This window comes from Toxorhynchites rutilus, chromosome 3 (genome assembly GCF_029784135.1).
Source record: "Toxorhynchites rutilus septentrionalis strain SRP chromosome 3, ASM2978413v1, whole genome shotgun sequence".
NCBI lineage: Eukaryota > Metazoa > Arthropoda > Insecta > Diptera > Culicidae > Toxorhynchites > Toxorhynchites rutilus.
In genome coordinates this window covers 268955420-268980678 of record NC_073746.1, presented here as the reverse complement: position 1 = coordinate 268980678, position 25259 = coordinate 268955420, and the positions used below count along the sequence as shown (strand labels likewise).

General features: G+C 37.1%; 1 protein-coding gene across 1 annotated transcript; it reads right to left on the bottom strand.

Moving 5' to 3' along the window:
- Positions 1 to 1169: 1169 nt before the first annotated feature.
- On the bottom strand, positions 1170 to 13249 carry LOC129776549 (uncharacterized). Its single transcript, XM_055782257.1, has 4 exons — positions 13127 to 13249; positions 12710 to 12893; positions 8776 to 12622; positions 1170 to 2040 (listed from the first exon to the last, which is right to left on the bottom strand). Exons 1-4 carry the CDS (start codon positions 13172 to 13174, stop codon positions 1416 to 1418), a joined length of 4704 nt encoding a protein of 1567 aa, XP_055638232.1. The 5' UTR covers positions 13175 to 13249; the 3' UTR covers positions 1170 to 1415.
- Between the last annotated feature and the right edge of the window lie 12010 nt (positions 13250 to 25259).

Below are 25259 nucleotides of genomic sequence, written 5' to 3'. Positions count from 1 at the left end.
ATGCATGCGTTCAAAGATCAGAATAATCAATAAATGTGTCTAAGTTCAGACAGTCGTTTAAGACAAGGAGATGACACAAATGATATGTAAATTGCGCCTACGATTATTTTTTTTGAACTCTTCAAACAAAGTCGTAACACCAAATGACAGTAACAGCATCCGATAATGTGTTTACCATTATCCAATGTTCCAAGAGTGCAATAATAAGACAATAAAACAATCAAGCCACACAGTTTATAGCCATGCCATCAACAACATCTCAACAATGTAGTTGCTGGCGTAGGCGAAGAAGCAAAACAAATTGAACAGCTTCAGTTAATTGCTAGTTTTGATATACTGACTAGATGTTGTATTTATTTTGGACTACGTTTCCGTTCAAAACACATCACATCAATGAATACATGAGTATATGCCGTTTTTTTCTCGACAAGCATTTACTCGAACATAAAATCAGCGATTTAATTTCTCTTTCATTGTAACAAGGGCAATTTCCTTTCAAGGCCGTTCGATTAAAAGTTCGCCTTCATACACTTTGGAAGGACAACAAACGGGGCTCACGTGTGCGGGTATGTGAAGAAACAAAAAAACGATTGCATAAAAATCGAAGCCAAAACATTGTCCAAACGCGCTAATCATAACCATCAGAAGCGCCACGATTTTTTATACGCTCCGGCGAATAACTCCCTCGCGCAACCGGAGATTCATGTCTTCTCAACGAAATAGAAACTCGCTTCTCGAGTTCGCTATCACGCAACCATATGGGGGAACATTCCGCTTATCATACGTAGAATAATTAGTGCTCATCCGTGCTTGACCGGCGATAGCGCACGTTTCACTTTCTTTCCGAGCAACGATTTTCGGGGGGTTTTGTAAAGGGAAAATTTTTGAATTCCTAATGGTGCTTTCGGTACCGCTTCCGCGACATTTGTGATGCAAACAATACGGATGTGGCTCAGATAATGAGTTGTTTTCTAGCAACTGCTGAATAAAATTGAGAAATTAATGTAATTAAATTTATCCTATGAACATGGAATCAAGTATTTGTTTTGATTCAACAATGTACTCACCTGCTTGACATACCTGTTGAGTTACAACAATGCAGCATAGTCTATAATCCACTACTGGGGATGTCTACTTTATTTTCCAGATTTCGTAAGTGTGTGACTCATTTTTACAGCATTCTTAAAATTGTAACAGCACCAAACAATAAATAATAAATTAATCGAATAAAATTAATGTCCACAATTGTCTAAGCGGAAAAAATGGAAATTGCCTAAATACAAATAAACCTTGAATACTCTAAAACGTAACCTTAGCAGTACTATCTACACTGAATCACTTACTACTGCAACTAAAGCCCAATATCGCACACCCCTTAGCTCATCTGAATCATTATGACTCCCCTGTGCTCAACCCTATCTGGGCGGAGGTCGCAGGTTTGTGTCCAAGCTGCTCGACTTTACCTTGTTCGATGGCACCGGTTTATTTGGGATGCTCTTTCGATCGACTGGGCCATTTTTCTTTCTCATGATTGGACTCGCGAACTGTGTGCCGTGAGGGTTGAGGAACAGCTCGGCATTAAACTCGCGATTTGGTCGAACTTGTTGCAGCTGGTGTTGATATTGTTGCTGTTGCTGTTGTACATGCTGTAATTGTTGTGGCTGCTGATGCTGATGGTGTTGTTGCTGTTGGGATCCAACGGGACGATTCTGCCGTATCGGTTCGCCCCAGGAGGCATAGTTCATCGAACTGCTACCAATGGTATCCGCCCCCACCGGTTTCATCTTGAAATCCTTCATATTCTTGGGCAGCTTGATTTTGAAGTTACTGCTGTCGAAGTTGGAATTGTACTTATAATTGTTCGCTTCGGATGGTGAGTGGTGGAACGTTGGCATATTAGATGAGAAAATCTGGGCCGGACTTGTAACCGTAGGCAGGGACATCCAATTAGCACCCTTCAGCTTGAGGGTTGTTTCTTGTGGTTTTGTATTATGTTGTTGTTGCTCAGCTTGAGCTTGGGCTAGGCCACCCAGCATGTATCTGTGGAAATATTGATTGGTTAAACTCATTATTACTTTTTATAAAAATAGAAAGTCTAGCATTATGTGCAGATTGTTACTAGATTGATTCAATAAATGTCTTTTGATAGTTAGAGGGATGAAAATAGAGATTATGAGAAACAGAAGCATTAGCAAACTGAGCTAATTTATTGAGGTAGCTTTTATATAATTCAACCAATTACCAATTGTCATGTTCTATCACGCGATTAAGCTTGTTTTAGTTCTCTACATTCCGAACGTCTGTTAAGTTCAACGTACCGCTTCAACAGACGATTTACATTAATTCGGTATTGAATACTCTTTGAACTTTGCATGAACAGCAACAACTGCAACGCTTCTATTCAACAGTTAGTGACTGCCCCGTCAGTTATCCTTTTCGTTGGGATTGTACTGCGTCTCTTCGATGCGAAATCAGAATAGCGGCATCGTGCATTCTTGGGAATGAAACGGTTGAAGTAGAACAATCGAAGATGCATCGATGCAATGATGCATGTTCAGACGAAAATTTACTCAAAATCAACCAAAATCGGCAGAGGTTTTAAAAGTATTGAAAAAATCGCTTGGAATGAAGAGCATTTTGTCGGGTTGGATTGAATTGGATGGGATTTTTCGTCACACGGCAATGAATGATAATTTTGGACCATGTTTTAATCTAAACCCTCTGTATCCGTAGAACATTAATTTTTCCTGACTTGTTCTGCTTGATGGCGCACGAATTGGTCCTACCGATGAAACCTGCTGTTAGCTGACAGTGGATATGCAAAATCAAGTCACTCCTGGCCTCAGTGTTAATGATTAATCTTTAAACAACCCGGAACTTGAGGGGACATCAAACAACTTCTCAATCAGAATTTTAAAGGTGTCTGACGTGGATGGAATCTTCGCGTTATTATAGGTTTCCGGCTCTATCATCTAACCATCTAATATGGAGTTGATTTACAGAAATTGAAATTACAGAAATCGATGCAAATATGATTTCTTCTTGCAACGTAATTGAGAATCAGTTTAGAAAGTTGATGATATAGAAAACGAAAAATTGTCATAATTTCGTGGGACGTTTGTCATGCGGAATAACAGTCAAACATGCAGATGAATGAGAGGTGTCTGTTGTTGGATCAAGTACCGTTTGGCTCAAATTCCGAACACTCAAGCTTTGTTGATCATTGAATAGTTTCTAATTACTCAAAATGGTACTTTTTCTGGGAAGCAATTTGATGTATTACTCTATATTTAGAGTAATTCCAAATGGAATCGACAAATGACAAAACATGAGTATTTTTGATTCGAATGAAAGTGTGTATTCCGTTTGGGTTAGAGGAAATATGAGTTTTCCACAGCAATTGGGAATTTTTTGACTCAAGCGTAACTTTTGAAAAGGGCGTATCGATTTGAGTAAGAGAAATTTTTGATAATTTATATCTCAAAAACTATGAGTCGTACCGAAATAGTGTCTAAGAAAGAGTTATAGAGTATTGATGGTTGAATATGAAAAATATGTACACTGAGAAAAAAAAATTAGTACTCTTTCTTTGATTTACAAAAAAAAAAATTCAATTTGCAATATCCAAAATACATATTTTTAATTTTTTTTTTATTTTTTCATACAAAATAGAAGTCATGCACAAAAATTTAAAAAATGGGCCCAAGATGGTAAAACTATTTTTGACGAACTTTGTGGAACATAGAATTTTTAGGAATTTTCGAAACTTCGAGTTTTTGTATGTTAACAATTATTTTTAGCCACAAATTATGAATCCTGATGTGATTTAAAACAAAAAAGGCTATTATCAATCTCCTTCTAAATGTAACCATTCTCGAAATATTTAAAAAATAATTTCTAATTTATTGTCATTTTTATAGTAAATAATCGCTTTTAATATGTTTGTCGTGTTATACCGTCATGCTCATGAAATTTTATGAATTCGCTTATAATTTCCAACAACTTTTCCAAATACATCATCATGGTTCATTTTTTGACTCAAGCGTAACTTTTGAAAAGGGCGTATCGGTTTGAGTAAGAGAAATCTTTGATAATTTATATCTCAAAAAATATGAGTCGTACCGAAATAGTGTGTTAGAAAGAGTTATAGAGTATTGTTGACTTAATTTGAAAAAAATATACACTGAGAAGAAAAATTAGTACTCTTTTTTTATTTACAAAATAAAATTTTAATTTGCGATATCAAAAAATATGTATTTTTTATATTTTTTTCAATTTTTTTATTTAAAATAGAAGTCATGTAGAAAATTTAAAAAATGGGCCCAAGATGGTAAAACTATTTTTGACGAAATTTGTGGAACATCGAATTTTTAGAAATTTTCGAAACATCGAATTTTTGTATGTTAGCAATCATTCTTAGCCACAAATTATGAATTCTGATGTGATTTAAAACAAAAAAGGTCAGTATCAAAGTCCTTCTAAATGCAACCATTCTCGAGATATTTAAGAAAATATTTCTAATTTATAATCTTTTTTATAGTAAATAATCTCTTTTAATATGTTTGTCGTGTTATACCATCATGTTCATGATATTTTATGAATTTTCTCATAATTTCCAACAATTTTATTGATTGATTGAAGTTTGTATTAAGATAAAAAAGATTTTTTAGTTTCGCTACGTTTTGTATTAACCCACAAGTCTTCGAATGTTTCGTAACGTAACTCCTAAACATATGTCTTTACCATAACGATGTATTTGGAAAAGTTGTTGGAAATTATAAGTGAATCAACAACAACGACAAACATATTTAAAGGGCCTATTTACTATTAAAAGGACAATAAATTACAAATATTTTTTTAAATACCTCGAGAATGGCTACATTTAGAAGGAGATTGATAATAACCTTTTTTGTTTTAAATAACATCAGGATTCATAATTCGTGATTAAAATGACTGCTAACATATAAAAACTGGAAGTTTCGAAAATTCCTAAAAATTCGATGTTCCACAAAGTTCGTCAAAAATAGTTTTACCATCTTGGGCCCATTTTTTAAATTTTCTACATGAATTCTATTTTATATGAAAAAATTGAAAAACATATAAAAAATACATATTTTTTGATATCGCAAATAAAAATTTTATTTTGTAAATAAAAAAAGAGTACTAATTTTTTTTTTTAATATTTCGAGAATGGCTACATTTAGAAGGAGATTGATAATAACCTTTTTTGTTTTAAATCACATCAGGATTCATAATTTGTGGCTGAAAATGATTGTAAACATACAAAAATTCGAAGTTTCGAAAATTCCTAAAAATTCTATGTTCCACAAAGTTCGTCAAAATAGTTTTACCATCTTGGGCCCATTTTTTAAATTTTCCGCATGACTTTCAAAAAAATGTATTTTAGATACTGCAAATTGAATTTTTATTTTGTAAATAAAAAAAAGAGTACTAATTTTTTTTCTCAGTGTACATTTTTTCATATTCTACCATCAATACTCTATAACTCTTTCTAAGACACTATTTCGGTACGACTCATAGTTTATGAGATATAAATTATCAAAGATTTCTCTTACTAAAATCGATACGCCCTTTTCAAAAGTTACGCTTGAGTCAAAAAAAATCCCAATTGCTGTGAAAAACTCATATTTCCTCCAACCCAAACGGAATTGGAATCAAAAATACAAGTTTTTAAAATCTTCATTTTTAGGACGATTTTATTTGGAATTGCTGTATGGCAAGTAAAATGGTTAAGAATTGTTCTACAATGATTTTTACTACAGAAATTTTGTTTACATCGATATTCCACGCTATGAAATCTCTTCGTTGCCCTATGAATTTTGTAAGAAACTCGCAGTTTTGATTACTCTCAAATGCATTATTAAATAATATCTGTAGTAATGAGTTTTCAAAGCCATAAACATTACTGTATGTGACATCGTTCTAAATCCTACAAGAGTGTTTAACTCTTCTAGTTGACATTTTTCAAGGTAACTCTATAATACGAAGAAGAAGGAGAACGTTCACCATATATACTCAATGTAGTGTTTATACCGACATGATAAAACAACTTGCGTAATATGGCCAGCTTATGTATTGTTCTTGCGGGGAATGAATCACTTTCTACTAAAGAGTTAATATTAAAACTTTGATACATTTTTAAATAAGTTCCGGAGTGATAAACAAGTGAATAATTTCGTAGTCCTAAGTCAACAATGCGATCGTGTACTGGGAATAAGCTACCATAACTTTTTTTTCTCGAAGATGATACCGGTCAGAACGAAACATTAAATGGTGACCGCTAAAGGAGCATGATCAAAAACTTTTAACGTAGAACTTTGTTTAACATGATGATTTAGGAGGTGAATTGAAAATCTAAACACTGAACATGTAGGAAATAACATTACATTATTTCGAACGCTTATAACTCGACCTCATAATAAAGAACTTATTTATTGTTTCCACAAACTATTGAATAATTGTAAAATTTCAAGCATTACCTAAACGTTCTAAATCCCATATTTTGTTTGGTTTTAGGGTGCTATAAATCTTTTTACGGTGGTTATACACTCCACCCTCCTCTCTAAGGGGGAGCTGCCATACAAATGAAAGCCAAATTCCTTCACAACTAGAAAACTAATCAAACAAATGGAACCAAATTTGGCATGCAAAGGTTCTAGGGGGCAAACGGAATACTATGGAGGTTTTAGGGGCCAAGAATCATTTGGAAGGTGGTTCAACACTCCTCCCACTTTTACAAGAGTGGGAAGGGGGGGGGGGGGTCTGCCATAGAAATGAAACACAAATTTCTGTATAACTCAAATGGAACCAAATTTGGCATATAGTAGTTTTATGGATCGTTAAACGTTTCTATGGTAGATCGCTACTCCTCCCCCTCTCTGAAGGGGGGCGTCTTCTATCTATATAAATAAAAATGGATCGCCGAATGTGTTGATAAGAGTAAAATTTGAGAAAGGAATTGTCCGGTTTAGGGCTGTCTTCATTCGATATTCTGTATCAAACATTTATTCCATGTAACGGAGAATCTTGTTATTTGCAAGTGGATGAAAAATGTTGCACGAGAATTGTGTTTGAAAATAATCTGATATTATAATTTCGAGTTTTGGTAGAAGTACTGAAATTTTTTAGTAAAACATAATTTTAAGGGGTAGATCAGAAGATCAATCAATGAACAGTTCTGCGATTGGACCCATGAACATGCGCTAAGTAAGAAAACGTGGAAGTGATAACGATAAATAAATTTTAGGCGGGACGAAGTTTGCCGGGTCAGCTAGTTCATACATAAAAATGTTACGAATTTAATATTAATAGTGATTAATAGTATAAGCTATATATATATATATATATATATATATATATATATATATATATATATATATATATATATATATATATATATTTATATATATATATATATATATATATACATATATATATATATATATATATATATATATATATATATATATATACATATATATATATATATATATATATATATATATATATATATATATATATATATATATATATATATAGATATATATATATATATATATATATATATATATATATATATATATATATATATATATAGATATTTTTTAATGAAAACCCTAATAATTTTCTACATTTCAATCTTCAACCAATTCTGTAGATCTTATAGTCTTCAAATTAAAGATTTTTCGGAAAAAAAGTTGAAAAAAAACTCAAAATTTCAAAAAAAATATCACACAACATCTATCAGACCTACAACATTTTAGTCAAAAAATGAAATGTATCAAATTATTTATGCTTTCATCTAAAAATATCAAACCAAATTTGAAATAAAAAATCATTGAAAATTTGAATTAAAAAAAAATCAGCGAAATTTAAAAAAAAAAATTGGTATTTTTATTATGAAAATATGAATAATTTCCTACATTTCAACCTTTGGCTAGAACTTTGTAGGTATTATAGTTTTTTAGTTATTATTTTTTGTAAAAAAACGAGGACATTTTTTTGGCCCTTCCCAAAAAGTAGTCCAATCCTTTGTTGGATATTTAAAGCATGCAAAGTTGCTCAAAAGACCCATGTGTTTACACCCACGACGTTTCACTGCTATCCGAGATGGTGCTGCTAACAGCCAGTCGAGTTAACATGAAATTCGTCAGCTCTTAAAAAATCGCAAAAATGAGATATATAAAACGGCTGTGTAACGCTTTAAATAATTCATTTTTACATGCTAATAAAAAAAACTCAAATCGGTCGAGTAGATCCTGAGATATTGATATCATCGGCTAAACAAAACATGGTTTCGAGAAAAACGCGTTTAAAATTCGTACAGCAATACTATATCACTTGAGGTGACCTCATTCTTTTGGCTGTTATTTCCCAACGAAATCGAATATCGAAAAATTCTTTTAGGACAACATTTATGAGGGCCTAACTTTCCCAAAAATGCAAACAAAAAACAAATCGATTTTTTCGACCTTCCAGACCGGCTTATCCTCAAGGCCACGAAAGAACTGAAGAACATGTTGACATCCATCTTTTCATCGGTCATGGCTAAGGTTGCGGCCAACTGTAGGCCAATGTAGAGATGTGATATATCAAACGGTGGTAATAAGGTATGGTTCTAAAAAATGTCGAAATTTACAGATTCCAGAATAACCGATATGTAGCACCAAAATGTTTTTTTGCATTTATTGATTAAATGCGAACATGTTGTACCACCAAGAAGAAAGACTCCAAAAGTCAAACTAATCAACTCACCTCAATGTGTTGATATCGATATTGTACGGGTTCGTCACCGGGATTCCATTGATGATTTGGATCGGTGCATCAAGAGCCTCCGGCCCTAGCTTGTGGTCCTCCTCGGTAGGCGATCCTCTTGCCCCACTGCCGCCGAAGCTGATCGAAGCACCAACGCTGGCCGTACCTCCCTTGATCGACGAGTACGGAGATGATGGTTTCATGCTCTGTGTTTCCTTAACATTCGTCAGCGAGTTGATGTCGTGGTAGGTTTGCTGGTTGAAATGAAGCTTTGCTTTTTGTGACGGTATTTGCACTACGGACGGGTTTTCAAAGCTACTGGCCGCTGTCTTCAGTGGCTGCGCCGGTTCGTAACTTGGCCCGTGCAGGTACGACTGACCAACATCGATAGCAGACAGATCTGGTTTCACTGTAGCCTTGGGTGTCTTCACCGTCAGATCAACGCTATTCCCAAGCTGCTCTTGGAGACTCTCGATAGCTGATTTTAGTGGTTTTCCAGCTGGATATGTGTTCTTAGGAATTTTCAGATTTACAATTGGCTTGTATGTGCTGGAGCTTGGCACAGTTTTAACTGGCTTGTAGTTACTGGGATTCACTGGGAGAGCTACCTTCATGGGGGCGCTGAGTTGAAACTTGTGTTTGGCGTTATGTCCGTTCAGAAGCGCCGCTATATCCACTTCTTCGAATGTTTTTTGAGTTTCATCGGAATCGCGCTGTATCGCACTCGTCAGTTTCCCTTCATCTTGCAGTTGCTTCATGTACTTGATTACAGCGTTCTGAACGTGACGCATATAATCTTGTTTTGTGATTTCTAGCGGTTGGCTGTTCTTACCGTTAGGATCTATAACTCTTATAGTTGTTTCACTGTCAGAACCACTAGAGTCTTTATATTTGTAAGATGAATGGGCAATGTTCGGTCTGAAGTTGAACTTTCCAGCGTTTGGATTGACATAGTGGTGCTGTATATCGTCATCTGATTCCTCAATCGTCTCTTCGTGGTGGTAATTATAGTGCTCGTGGGTAACCTCGGGGTCTTCAGTTTCATTCTCAGAGTAGTGATAATGGATTTCTTGCTTAATTGGTGGTTGCGTCGGAGCTTGAGTAGTTGTAGGTGGTTTTGGTTTCTTTTTATTGTCCTCAATGTGATAAAGGACGAAATATTGCTTTTTCGAAGGCTCCGCGCTCATATCCATGTCCGGTACCTGTTGATCCTGTGACAGTTGTTGAGGTTGCTGTTGTTTTGTAATCTTTAACATTACCTGACCTGGTCGATTGATCGTCGGTAGAAATATTGCGTTTTTCTTCGAGGCTTTATTGGGATCATCTTGCAAAATTACCTCCCCATTTGCGAAGAAAAAATCCTCGTCATCATCCGCAACTTCACCCCTTTTATCACTGATACGTGGATCCTTCTCCAACTTTGCGAAATGTTCTGATGGTTCGAATCCTCCTTCCAGCTCGCTGTCATCTGCGGAGCGATGAGTGTTCCTGTAAACCGTGATTGTCTTGATCGGTTTCAAGGGCTTCGAATGTTGCAAAGGTTTCCCCTTTTTCTTCTCACGTGTGATGTGATCCGATGCTTCCCGCATGGCAGTTTCCGAACTGACGTAGAATTCCCCGTCCCGGGTGGAGGACGGAATAGTGTCCCAGTTGTACTTCATCGCAAGATCTTCGGCTAACTTTGTGGAGTAGTTGCTGCTGAAAAACGAAGTGTCCCCAGAGGTGACTCGAAACTCTGGAGGAATTTTGGATGGATCGTTGCCAAGCTTAATTTCTGTTCCGTTGGCGAACACATAGTAGGTTGTCAATTCAGGATTGGTATAGTATTCTGTTTTCGGTTCTTCGATAGGGGAAGGCTTGAATTCATCACCGGTGGTTCTATTCTGTGCTGACTTCAAAGTTGGATCTTTGAAATCGCTGTAGGAATGCTCGGTTGACGATGGCTTCATGTAGATTTTGGTGCTCAGTGTTTTGAAAGGCTGCTCCGATGGTACGATGGTACCGTAGACTTTAGAAGATGTCGTTGGATCACCGTACTTCGAGAAGCTTTTGGGTACTTCACTCATGTGAGGAAAGTCGAACGTTTCAGGCGTTGATGAGATGGCGTATTTTGGGGAGTATGTGGTAGGTGCCATTGAGAAAACTTTCGGGTACTCCGAGGAAACTCTGTAACTTTCTTGGGTCGATGAAGGAATGTAGTTCGACATGGGATCCTGGGAGGGATACATCTTTTTCAAACCAAGTTCTGGTTCTTGGAACTGTGGCATTTTTGTGGGTATATACTTGGGAGAAAAGTGTGTAGAGGGTTTATGGAAGCCATGACTAAGTACGGAAATTTCAGGCGTTGGACTGGGTTTGAATTTATACGGATCGTTTTCTGACACCTTCACGTGGTGATAAGTTTGATGTGTGCTTGATGTTTCTTGGGTAGGGTATGCCGTGACCTTAGAGTAACCGGTCGTTGGTGAGGGATCTTCAAAATGTTTGGACAAAGGTGAGGAACCCACTTTTAGGTAATCATAATGTCCTTCGGAGTGTTCTTCCATCTGTTTGTCGCGGGTGGATTTGTGAAACTCGGGATGTTTAAAATCGAACGGCATGTGTCGGTGCGGCTCTTTCTTATATGATTGTTCCTCCGTAAAAGTCTGCGAATGTTTGGGTCTGTCACTGAAATATTCCGGGTGGTGTTTCTTAGGTTGAGGATTATAAGAGCGATGGTCCTCTTTTTGAAACAATTCACGGGGTTTTGATCTTTCGTCGACATAAGTTTTTATCTGCTGATGAGGTTTGTATGGTTCAACAGTTGTGGATATTTCCTTTAGAAATTTAAATTTTTGGGCTTCTTCTGGAGGGTAGCTTTTTGGCGGAATGTAGCGATATGGTTCTGCCGAAGGCTGAGAGTCTTGTTCGAACTTTATTCCAGCTTTGGGGGATTCCGTGTGTTCTTTGAAATGATGCATTGGGTTTCGTTCCATAGTGTGACGGATTTTCTCGGGATAATTAGGAAACTGATCTGTTTTAGGATAGTTTTCGGTGGGTTTAATGAGTTTTGGTTTGAAGCGAATTTCTTCTGATGAAATATGCTTATTGTGTTTATTCTCGAAATAATCAATTGAGTCATCGTAATTAGAGACAGGCTGGCGTTTAGCGAATGTTTCTGTGAGCGGTTTGACTCGGTCCACGTTTAGGATGGATTCCGATCCATCCGAATCGACTAGGGGAAGATGCTGAAATTCTTTGAAACTGTTGCCAGTATCATGATGAGTATTGTAACTGGTAATGACGGAATCCATAGGTTTCACTTTTTGAATGTACATTGATGATGCTGCTGTGTCCTGTTGTTTAATACTTGTTTGTTTTGGGGACTTTGGCGGCGCTTTCATATTTTCCTTTCTATAAGGGCTGGTGGCTTCAGCTTCGGGCAACTCGATGTCACTAAATTGAGTGACTGCTCTTACTGGAGGTGTGCTCGGTTTCGATTTGATATGCTTTGGACGATGAAAGGCTGGAACTTGATAGACATGAGGAGGAGGAGGAGGAGGAGGAGGAGGAGTAGGCCTAGATGAAACAGGTTTGCTATAGTGGACCGGTGGTGCAGATGGTGGCGGTTTGTGGTCGTATTTGACCGTGGTATATTCTACGAAAGAGCTTGCTGGAAGTGCCGTTGGATTCTTGGATCCTTTCAAGTACTGCTCACGAAGACGTAACGCTTGTTTGACGTAATCTTGCGGCGATTGGTCATGATCCGGCTCTTGCGCAGAGCTTCGATCATTTGCACCTCTGTCATGGATTATAACCTCGTCATCAGGAGACACATTGATAATATACTGGGACGGTTTACCATTTTCTTGAATTATATCGAATATTGGATTAGCTGCATGCCATCGGGTGAACGATAGAACATTTTCACTGATTTCAAACATATGGAACTTACCAGTAGTTTTGGCGATTATGCGATTTGATGTCCAGGGAGATATCTCAGAATCAGATGCTATTTGGTCGACATAGTAAACCTGTTCTGTTTGGTTATCCTCCTCATATCTTTTAGGTCTATGTTTGTGGCTGTGGTTGTTATTACTACTTTTACTGCTTTCGGCATGGTTTCCACACACTAATGACTAACGGGCGAAATAAGATGGAGAAGAATCACAATTAGATTTGTTTTATCCCAAACCTACACTGAATAGCACTTTAAAATAAATATCAAAGAGTCCTTTTTGGTACATGTTGGTTCTGCACAAACACTTCAACAGTCCTTTCATTTCAAACTGTACACTAACATGCAGTCCATTTATATAGCACTGATTGTCCTTCGAATTATTATCACCGCAGCACAGATTATCGCACTTACAATTAGGCTTATCAATAGCACCACGCGAACAGCGAGCACGGATCTCATCCTGTCAAAACAACCGGCCGTACTATCGGAGGAAAACGGACTGGTAGGATGGCCACTGGGGTCTGCTTTTATATATAGATTTGGCAAAATCTCTCAAGTGTGGCAGACGCGCTGCGTGTTTGCGGGGGCGCGGCGCTGCCTTTTTCCACCGCTCATGGAAAACGATGAAAATAGATGAGCGGCAAAAAATTAAGACCTCACGATAACGTTGAGGAGTTTGTTGTTGGGCGAATTTTGGAAATGCTGTTTAGTTGCATGGAGAAGAGCAAACCGTTGATTGTACGCGAGTATGAAACAGATTGAGAATTAAATAAGGAGTGAGCTGATCGTTTTTACCAACAGTCTGTATTAATTATCACGAATCTGAATTAATTTATCCCGTAATATTTAGTTTCTGTTTTCGGAAATTGAGGATTGTGGAGCTTACAAGTTTTCCGTCACTGTACGATCGTGCCTTTGCTAGAAACATCATAAATTATTAGGGTATTTTTCAGTGTAATCTCGCATTTTGAACACATTGTCCAAAGTTTTCGAAAGGTTGCTGAAGAACCAGATATGTTCCTATGTTCACAATAATAATCTATTATCGCCCTTTCAGTCTGGCTATCGTTCCGACCACAGCACTAAAACTGCAATGTTCAAAATTTGTGATGACATTGGTGTTATTTTAGATAAAGGCAATAGGGTTGTGTTAATTCTCTTAGATTTTTCTAAGGCGTTCGACACTATTTCGCATCTTTTACTGTGCCACAAACAGGAAAATACTTTCAATTTCAACAGGAGCGCAGTTTCTTTGGTCCATTCATATTTGGTCAACCGTCAACAAGCAGTTTCTTGTAATCAGATATTATCCAGTTTTTTGCCAGTTTATTCTGGTGTTCCTCAGGGCTCTGTTCTAGGCCCAATTCTCTTCAGTCTCTACATCAATGATTTGCCAAGTGTGATCAGGAACTCTTCCATACATTTATTTGCAGACGACGTACAATTATATTTCAATTGTAATAATAGAAATATGAATGAAACTAGTGGCATAATTAATAAAGACCTTGAAGCAATGAGAAAGTGGTCATTTGAAAATTTATTGCAACTCAATGCTAAAAAAACGCAAGCATTGTTTATTCGACGTAATATGAATGAAGAATTTCCAAACATAAACATCGGCAACGAAACAATTAGCTTTGTAGATTCCGCATCAAGTTTAGGTTTTATTATACAAAGCGATTTTAATTGGGATAAGCACATACTGAGTCAATGTGGTAGAGTTTATTCTTGTCTTCGAACATTGCACTCAAAAAAACACGTTTTGCATTATTCGACTAAACTCAAATTATTTAAAAGCTTCATATTGCCACATTTTATATCCTGTGATTTTTTAATTAGTTGTGCTGCAATCCGAGTTCAAGACAGACTCAGAGTTGCACTAAATTCTTGCGTAAGATTTATTTTCAATTTGGGTCGAATGGATTCTGTCTCACACTTACAACACTCACTCTTAGAATATTCATTCCACAATTTTATTGAAGCTAGATCTTGTATATTATTACATAAAATGATTACAACAAGAACACCCGCATATCTATATGATAAATTAAAGCCATTTCGTAGTACAAGAACTCGGCGGTTCGTGATACCCGCCCACAATTCGTCGCTCTATGGCACAACATTCTTTGTGAGAGGTGTTGTTTTATGGAATTCACTTCCCTGTAATCTCCAAAATGAAGAGTCATCATTCGTGTTCAGGAAGCAATGTATGGATTATTTCAATTGGTCGAGAAATAGTTAGTTTGTAGTATTAGAAGGATTGTTATTATTTTACAAATTACCAACGCACTTCATACCATACTTCATAACTTTATAGCACTAAAAAGACTGTAGTCTTACGCTATGAGAGTGAATAAATAATAATAATAATACAACCTAACCAGCCTTAAAAAGCACTTCACAGAATTTTTTTTAAAATTATTCAGACATTATTTTCAATGTTAACCCACACTAGCACGTCTTCAAATTACTTTTATCTATCATACACACATTAGTTTTATGCTGATAGGTTTCTGCTATTAGTATTTTATGTCGAAAGTCAAAAATTCGAAATAAAAGTGGAAAACAAATATTTCGATTTCCAAACGAAAAACAAACACACTTTTTAAACATTTGATTGGTGGAAAAATTGTTCGAAAAGTTTATTTTGATTAGTATTTTACGTTCGACATCAAGTTTTGCTGTTATGGTAACAGAAAATTACAGTTTTTTGGTAAAAACCATAAACCGCCTTGAGGTGGTGTTGGACAGATGAGCAAAAAAAAACCCGACTCCTGCTGAAGGATTGTGTCGCATTTACCCGAAACCCACTCACCCGAAAGACATTCACCCGAATTCCATCCACCCGAATGTAACAAATACCCGAATGCGACATTTACCCGAATGCAATAATTACCCGAATGTAACATTTATCCGAATGCAACAATTACCCGAATGTAACAATTACCTGAATGCAACGATTACCCGAATGTAACATGTAACGTATGAACGACGCAGCCTGTTTACTTGAAATTAAGCAGACAATTTTAGTACATACATATTATGGCACTGAAGTGCAATTTTGTTTATGAATTTATTTTTACGCAATACATTTTTTTTTCTGAGATCAAAATACATGACATGCGTAATTGACCGGGCAAACGTAATGCATCAGATTAACGTATGCCGTCCGACGCTCGCTAAAGCTCGGTCGGATCTGACTAAAGGATCGTCTCCTATGTTTCAAACAAACCGGGCAATCGGTAGAACCCATGTTTGCTTGCGAGAGCCCGCCACTTCCGACGGCGGGTCGGCGGTCAGCTCGGATTGAGTCACCTTTTCGGCTTGGTGCCGCCTCGGTTCCTTATCCTCGTTAAATAGGGACTTCACCCCCATTGCATTGATCCCAGAATAAATTTCATCACGAAATAATAAATTGATGATAAAAATTGCGCAGCGGTGATAAATACTTAAGTAACATTTTTTTCTTATCTATTCCTTTTCACATTTTCATTTAATTTTTTTATGGTAAAGTTATCTGCTTAATTTTCGGAATAGTCCATGACACATGCTCATTTCTGTATGATCTCTTTTCTACAGAAAAGAAAGAAGACGGCATGTCAATTGTGCCTACACTAATTTGTAAGAATGACACGCGAAGTCTTCAACATCTTTTTCGGATTTCCTCATTTTAATTCGTAAAAGGAGATTCGACAAAACTCATAATCTGATTTGTCGGATTTTTTCCTTCTTCATTCGGGTAAACATTCCATTCGGGTAGATGTTGTATTCGGGTGAATGTCGCATTCGGGTATTTGTTACATTCGGGTAAATGTCCATTCGGGTATTTTTGGCATTCGGGTAAATGTCCATTCGGGTATTTGTAACGTTCGGGTGAATGTCATTCGGGTATGTGTTACATTCGGTGCTTCGGGTAATCGTTTTTCGGGTGAATGGTATTCGGGTGAATGGGACACAACCTGCTGAGATTGTGTCACATTCACCCGAAACCCATTTTCCCGAAAGACAGTTACCCGAAAGACATTCACCCGAATTCCACTCACCCGAATGTAACAAATAAGGCGATAACTACCCGAATGTGACATCTACTCGAATTGACACTTACCCGAACGCGACGTTTACCCGAATGCGACAGTTACCCGAATGTAACAATTACCCGAATGTAACATTTACCCGAATGCGAGACTTACCCGAAAAAGGATATATTCGAATAATACGCAAATTTTATTATTAGGAAGTATTTGTATATTTAATTCTGATTTTTGATGAGTGATCATATTTGTCTTGTACGTTCATTTCCATCCAAAAAGTTCGTATTTTTCGTGCTAGTGCAATTTGAGAAATAGCGGCGTTGGATAAAATCCTTTTCAAAATAATAAAAAAGTGAGAGAATGCAGTTTTTATAACGTATTATGAAATTTATCCATTCATATGGCTGACGCAGCCCGTTCACTTAAAAGAAAGCTGACAATACTGACATACATACGTATTACGGCACTGAAGCGCAATTTGTAATGTGAATTTATTTTTTCGTAATAAAATTTATTCTGAGATCACTGTAATGGGCGCGAAGTTCCTATCTTACGAGGATGTGGAACCGAGGCGGCCTCAAGCCGACAAGGGAATGCAATCTGAGTTGGCTACCGACTGTAATGCACCAGGTAAACGTATGCCGTCCGACGCTCGCTAACGCTAACGCTAACTATAGGATCGTCTCTTATGTTTCAAACAAACCGGGCAATCGGTGGAACACAGGTTTGCTTGCGAGAGGCCGCCGCTTCCGACGGCGGGGGGGGATCAGCAGGTACGGCGCGTTATGCGCATGTCGGTCGTTGTGTTGCGCCAGACAAGTGACTAGTGAGTAAAGTAGTACCCGGAGGTTTGATACCATTCTTAGGATTTAAAAATAATAATTGCAAATAAAAATATTAATTTATTGTTTATTTTAAACAGCTTTTCAAGCATAGCATGGAACTCGGGACACAACCGAGTAGAACTCCATCGTAGCTATTTTGCGGCTATTTGCTGTTCGATGCATCAAACAGATTTAAAAAAATGTTATTAAATCCTTGTATTGGTAAGAGAGGTGAATACACGAGTGCAAAAATATTCTACGTTGAAACAAACAGATTTTGTCCTAAATACATTTCAAACAGTTCGACCAAACAACGCAAATGCCCACTCTTGGTTGTGATATAATTTTCCTCAGATCGTCGATAAGCCTCTCTCACCACATAAATGCCAACGATATGGATTTAATTTTCACTCTCACTCACTTGCAGCTACCGCCTCGTAAAGGAGGTTTAAATTAAATATTTACATTGAGAAATTTTCCTTCTGACCGAGGTAGCGATACCGTGCCGGGTATCATTGATTTTGCTATCCACATGTGAGGGTTAATTGAACCGCTCGAAGGAAGCGCAACAAGACTGAGCAAAAGTAAAGGTGTATTTACTTCTATTCATGTGTTTGCAAAAGAAAAAAAACTATTCAGCGTTGTTGCGGTGCAAAGTCCTGCTGGCGATTAGTATGAGAGGAACCATATAACTCATAATTTACCGTTTTTATTTTTATGATAGGTGGGTCCGTTTTGGGTGCTAATGAGAAAATTTTCTTTTTCATATCGTATCGTTCCATATCCCCTGTGCAAACTTTTTGGCTCGGTTTGTGGAAATATCAATGTTTTATGCAAGGGATGCGCTTGTTGGCATGGTGGACTGCTGATTCATACGAAGGGGAAAACTCGATGTGGAATGATATGATATTTATCAGACGGAATGTATTGCTATGTTTTGGTATGGGTACTTCAAGATACAAACGATGGTAGAGTAAGTTTGTTTCAATGTTTCACTGTTTCAATTGATGGCATTGGTGAAATTCAAATCATTCGTTTCCGTGCAAGCTCCAAACATACAATCGATATTGGAATGTTTTTTTCTGGTGATGGCGCAACAAATCTCTTGGAAGACAAAAGGGGCTCTATGCAATCCCTATTGAAGAGGGAGAACAAGAAGAAGAAGAGACATGAGAAGCAGATTTGGAGACAATAATAAAATCAAATTGTGAAGATTTTTATGTATTTTCCGAAGAATGATTGAAGCATTATGCATTTTTAAAAAACGAACAAATTTCGGATGGCGATGAAAAAAACTACAATAAATACTTCAATAGACCATGTTTCTTTAAACCCTACATTTATTAAGTCTTCTACAAAAATACTTCGACGTCCTTACCATTTGATTTACAGAAGCCTTGACGAAAACAGTTAAGCAGCTACGCTCGATTATTTGTTCGTACCGCCCGTACTGCCGTCAACTGTCGTTTCAATAGCATCCAGTCTATCTTGTAGAATACTGGAATATGTGGACCGTTGTTCTGCAGATTAAAGTTTCCCCTAGCTTCCTTGTGTGAAATAATCAAAACCGAACGTGTAACTCGTCTGACTCGACGGATTAAAAGCTAGTGTCTGAACTGTCACAGCCTTATGAGCCGAGTTTGTTTTGATTTATTTATTGTTGTTTTGAATTGAGCGTCGGTCTCCGGCACTTTTATTATTGCGTCTCAGTCTGAATTGTCAGTAAACTTTTAATATGATGCCTATGATTTCAATTTATAATTGTAGTTCTAATTTATAATCAACTTCCAGCGCGAATGGACACTCCCCGAATTCAAAGCAGATCTTCTAGAGGTGAAACACGAAATCAAGTATCAATCAGAATATAACGAAAAATGTTTAAAATCACAATTTTAGAAAATTTACAATAAATCACAACAATCACAAACAAGTATGAATATCGATATAGACATCCGTCGAAATTGACATAACTCCACCAGTCTACCAAATAAAACAATTCAATGACGCTCGTGTACTGGAATAAGACATTTTGCTCGACTCGAGCCGAGACGAGACGTATTGAGCGTTTGTCATATAGAATAGAGCTCCAAATAACATATTTGTCCTTCCTCGTGATGTGTTTGACGCCGAACAAATTATGATCGGCAAGCTCACTAACCAGTTCGGTCTCTTCCATTGTTAATACATCGCGGCATGGAACAAAGAATTTCCGTTGATTAAATGTCGCATGATAAATAGTTTCAGTAGGTGTATTGTCAATTAGTTTATTGATATCAATATGTGTTTCATCTCTTACCGAAAAGATGTATTGGATGGATCTTGCCTTTGTCATCCAGTTAAGGTCTAGCAGTGTTGAGAGGTTTTATAGCTTGTGGGATTGTCTTACTGATAATGAACGGGTTGATGGAAAAAACATCGTCCTCCTGTAGCCCGAATCAGCAGGATCTCCATGTTGCTGCTCAGAGTAGCAATCAACTCTGAAATAGTACGCTGCGTTGGTTTTCCCTGGAGTATGTAATTGTTGTCTACAATAGTTTGACGAAATAAACAAATAAAGAAATAAAGATTGTTCGTTGGGGGTGGACTTGCAAGTTGGAGTTGAAATTGAAGAAATGCAAGTTAATCGAATAAATAATTGATATTCGGCTTAGTGTAAATAACCAATGATTATGGAAAAACTGATACTTAACCGCATTTCTATTGTAAAATGCGTGGTAAATCCGTATTCATTTGTACCCAACGCCTCCATCACGCGTCTACGTTACAGCTGAGCGAGCTTCATCTCCCTTTCATACGCACCAAAGTATATAATTCAACGACCTTGGAACGGAGGCGCAGTTCTTTCTTTGTAACATTCGAATTCATAGAAACATCCAATTTTACGTCAGTTCCTCAATTAACAACAACTATTTAATGAACACAACGCACCGTTTATCAGTGTTTATTTTGAGCGGTCTCATGATCCTGGAAGTGAAATTCCGTTACTTCAACTACCTTGGTGGTAAGATGCGTGATGAGTTGAGGCGCTAACACCCACGCAATCAGCTGGTTTCGCTTTTTATCGTCTGTGGAAATGGGCTTTTCATACCGTGGCGAAGCTCTGCCGATTCATTGTGAATTGCTCGTGATTTTGTGCTCACTCGCTGTTCGGACATCATTAAATTCGATCGCCAGTAGAACCGCTCAATTTAACTTTGACTATCTCTCGTGAGTAGTGAAGCCAGAACGCAGTTCGTAACGAGTCGTAGCACGTCACAGCGAGCGTCTTAATATTATTTTACGACCGGGCGGTAAAAGTCGCAGATGGAGCGACTTTGGATTTAGTAGTCTATGAAGATATCGTTACTTATTGATAACATCGGATACAGTGGTGTGAAAGTAAATTGGAATCGATGGAGATGCACAACTGTTTCCACTTGATGTAATTAGTTTATTCAATTAAAAAATTGAAACTGAAAGCAAAACCAGAGATTTTTTTCTCTTGGATTTCTTGAAAATAGTTGGTCGGGGTTCTGCCAGAACGAACCAAGCGCCAATTTTTTAAAATTTTTGAGTTAGGCCATGTTCTCACTGCAGTGGGGCGTCAATGTGGCGTGAGCAGGGCGTGTTCACTTCTCGCCACGATATTTTCATTCACTCACATTGCACCGTGCCAGCGGCGTGTCAGAGGACTGCCCTGAAGTGTAACATCGTGTTAAGAGGGCTGATCTGCAGTTATCAAAGTTGCGTTTAGCCATAACGAGCCAAATATACCGTTCTGAATCATATATCGGACACTTTGTTCTAATATCATGAAATGCTCAATGCACTTAATGATGATATAACTATGAAATTGACTGCCCGGTCTTTTATTTGAGCTGCCCGGTCTTTTATTTTTATAAGCTTTTATTTTAAACTAAGTTTCTAACATAGCTGCTGCAGACTCTATTGCGATCCTTATCTGCTATAAGTTGTTTCAACGGTTTTCACCGGTAGCATCAATTCCAAGCTGCAGTAATTCATGTATTTAAAATTAAAACATCTTCATCTTAAATGGAACAACAAATTTGGCATCTTTTATCTAGAAAAAAGTACAAAGAATCATATCCACCTTTTTCACCGGTTTTAAGAATAATTCACAATTGTCTTCAGATTGATATATCCTTTGTCTTGTTTCGTGTTATGTTTTCTGCAACTCGTAACGCTGCAACGCAATTGCAAGAGAATCTGATAAAATAAATACTATTTTTGGCAATTTTTTAAAAGAAAAGTCTCATTCATGATACTAAAAAAACGAATTTTACAATGATTTCACCTAAGTTGCCTAAGACATTTGGAGTTCTGTTCAGTATAAAGCAGAAGCGTTTGAAAATTTTTATGCGAAGTACTGGTAGTAAGGGAACATCACTGAAACTTAAAAAAAAGGGAAATATACGTTCCAATCATTTCTGGTCTGATTTAAAAAAGTTCACAAACAATACACTAGAGTACAGTAGACTTTCAACATGACCGTAGGTAGGTTTAGCAAGTTGATTCACCAGTTTTCACACACCCAGAAAAATCCTTGGTAAAAGAAGTTACCAAATGCAAACATTAGTAGAATGTACATATTGTCTGAACATATTACCAACCGTATGAAAATGAATGTCAGATGCAATACACAACCCTTCCAACGATTGATATATTTTTCTATACGGTGTTGGTAAGTTTAACGATTGTCATTACTGGCAACTGCGAAAGAAATATATATCTGTCACTGTTTCAAATTTCACCGTGCGGATAGCAGCATTATATAAATTATTTTGAAAAGAAATCTGTGACGCTGACAAATGTTGTGATATCAGCCACGATAAACGGGAGCGGCTCAGGAAAGGCTGCTAAGTTAAATAAGAAAAAGAAAAATAAATGCTAAGGTGGACCGAAGATCAATTGAAAGTACGATAAATAGCGCAGTGTTTTGTTCGTCCGCTGGAACCAATGAATCGGCGGTAATGTAATCTATTTGTAGGTGGCCGAATTCCCAGTCAGGATATGCTGATGAACTTAAGAGCTAAAGTTGAGTTCGCTCAAGCCAGCGAAAACACCAGAGGAGGCACTTAATATAGCTTTCAAGTTCTGACTTACACAGCCGGTGCTTAAGAGACGGATAAATAGAACCAATAGAGGCAGACAAATCCATGTTTAGATTCGATTATCAGTCGACCTTCATGAAGTGAGCACTTCAGCCATATGGTTGGTGCTCGGAATGCCACTGTGGAGTATTTCGGCTATTCCTCTCAATGCAGATTCAAAAGGGTAAGTCTTACTGGGATCTTTCAAGCGGTTTACACGGCAGGTGTTGTGCTGGTTGTCGCCAAGAAGCTGGTTCAGGTAAATTCGGTTTGGCTTGGGAGATTTTTCGCAGATTAGCTTATTGATCAAATGGCGGCAGGTTAAATTTTCCCATCTCTTACGGAACATGACGATGCAGAGAACAATCAAACTGCATAAACTGTCGGATGATACGAAAACGCCTGGTTTCCGCAAAATACGGAAAGCGGATTTGAAAGAGTCCCATCTATGCTGGAGAAAAAGTTCCCTCACTGGTTCTTGCCCCAGGATTGTATCATCGTTTGCTTCGTGGGGAAGTAGCGATTTTTTTCATCAATTGTTATAACCAATGGCAACGATGGTCGATCATGACCGTACTAATCAAAGTGATTCAACCTGGTAATCCACCACTGCGGGTTTTGCAATAGTAGCAATGGTAGCATCCTCATTCACATCTTCCTCAGTCACATCCGGTTTTGCAACAACAGCAGCAATATCATCACCACCAACCAACCTAAATTGGCAGCTTCAATGGAGCGGAAAAAAACACGTCAATTCTTCTCGAAATCATTGGTTTTTCATCAATAAGTAGACAGTAGTAAACCTTGACCAAGGAATACTGAAATTAAGACATTATGAAAATGAAGTAGATTATTGTGAGCAGACTTTTTTGATTGCACGAATTATGATTATTACGCTGTTGACAGTTTGATGATTTGAAATCGGTATCTTGCTGGTGGTATCGGTTCTGAAGCAATGGGGTGTCTCAGAACGAATTCCTATAAATATTTTGAAACTTTAGGACAATACCTAAAGCGTTACATAGGGGTTTTTAAAATTCGAAAAATTATCAAAACGACAGCCATTTTTGTGAGAAAAATCGAAAAAGATATGGAAAAACGGCTATGTAACGCTTTAGATAATCCATTTTTACATGTTGATAAAATGTAAAAATGGGATGATTTTAAAGTTCACCCCTCTGAACGTTAGACAAGAATTCATTACAGTAGCGGATAGTGCACGGTGATCTGGCCGATTACTTACGTGCCAATCACTGATAGTGGGACTGTTACTTTCCATTGCTCAGCCACACCATCGTCGGCGATTGTCTTCAAAAACACCGCTTCGGCGATGGGAAAGTGGCAGATGTGTCCTGTGGGGGCTCATTCAAAAACAATGTTTGAAAAGGGACTTTAAATTTTGATATAACAAAAACATTGGTGTCAACGGTGACCAATTAATACTTGCTCTATAGAGTTGAGGGAAAGCTTCTCAGTGTTTACGACCGCACCGTTCTCATGCACATTTTGTCATCGCAGCAATCACTGCTCACTGTATTCTCTCTGTTTATTTACACCGCGCTTTTGGACACGATTTTTTTTAATGCCTTTATTTATAGTGAGATATCACAATTGCTTCTTTAGAGTAATCTCTTGGTTTCACTATCACTTCATTTGAGAATTACATTTGGATTATTGCATAGTAGGAAAAAATCCAACAGCACTACTCATTATCGTTTGTGTTTGACGTTTGCTTGGCGTGAGCACGTAGAGTTTACCCCTTCATCAATATTTAAATTTCTCTCGTGTTTCATCAGTTCTCATTATCGTTATCAGGTTATACCAGGGACAGACATACAGCTGTACACGTTGATTCTTATTCGCTTGATTTGAAAAGCATTTTATCCGATGATTTTTTTATGTTTTCAATCAAATAGGTACCAAAGTAGAAAGCCTCAAAGCATATTGATCTAATTTAATAAAAATGTCAACCAAATAATACCTATGCATAAAGTTGAGATCTGTTTTCTGCGTCATCTGCCTTAAGCGTCCGAAATATGATTCAGAACGGTAATACATTTTTAATTTAATTTATTTTCATTTATTGAAATATTATTTTGTCAAAAACAAAATGTGAGTCAATGAGTAAATATACTATTTATCATTAAACTCAAGAGCCGCTACAAAATACTAATGTGCTAATATTATTTTAATAGTTAGCATGTACTTGGTTGGCTCTGGCTGCAAAGATAATGAAGTTTTGCGAGTCCAGCAGCACCATAATTTTGTTTTTCACTTTATTAAAGATTCTGAATGCGAAATTAACAAAGATGTGGGCTCACAGCACGAAAGGGAGGGTGTTATTGAAAAAGACTTGGTTATGGAGGACAGAAATTTAAGAGGGAATAATACTCTAGGTTACATTTTTTTTTAAATCATCTTCGATCATAACATTTTAGAACGAGGAATGAAACAAATGAACAAATGAACAAATCTCGAATTTTCATCAGTAGAATGTAGATTCGCCGCCGTGTCTCAAAAAAACGTAAGCATGCTGATTCTCAATTTTGGAAGAAAAAACCACGTAAGTGTAATAGGAATAGAGGCAAATCATATATCA

Excerpts from the sequence above, each read along its gene's own strand:
- LOC129776549 (XM_055782257.1), bottom strand. The coding sequence starts at position 13,174 with ATGAGATCCGTGCTCGCTGTTCGCGTGGTGCTATTGATAAGCCTAATT. Across the intron at positions 12,894-13,126 it reads TGCTATTGATAAGCCTAATT|TCATTAGTGTGTGGAAACCA; the intron begins GTAAGTGCGATA and ends TTCGCCCGTTAG. Across the intron at positions 2,041-8,775 it reads ATCGATATCAACACATTGAG|ATACATGCTGGGTGGCCTAG; the intron begins GTGAGTTGATTA and ends ATATTTCCACAG.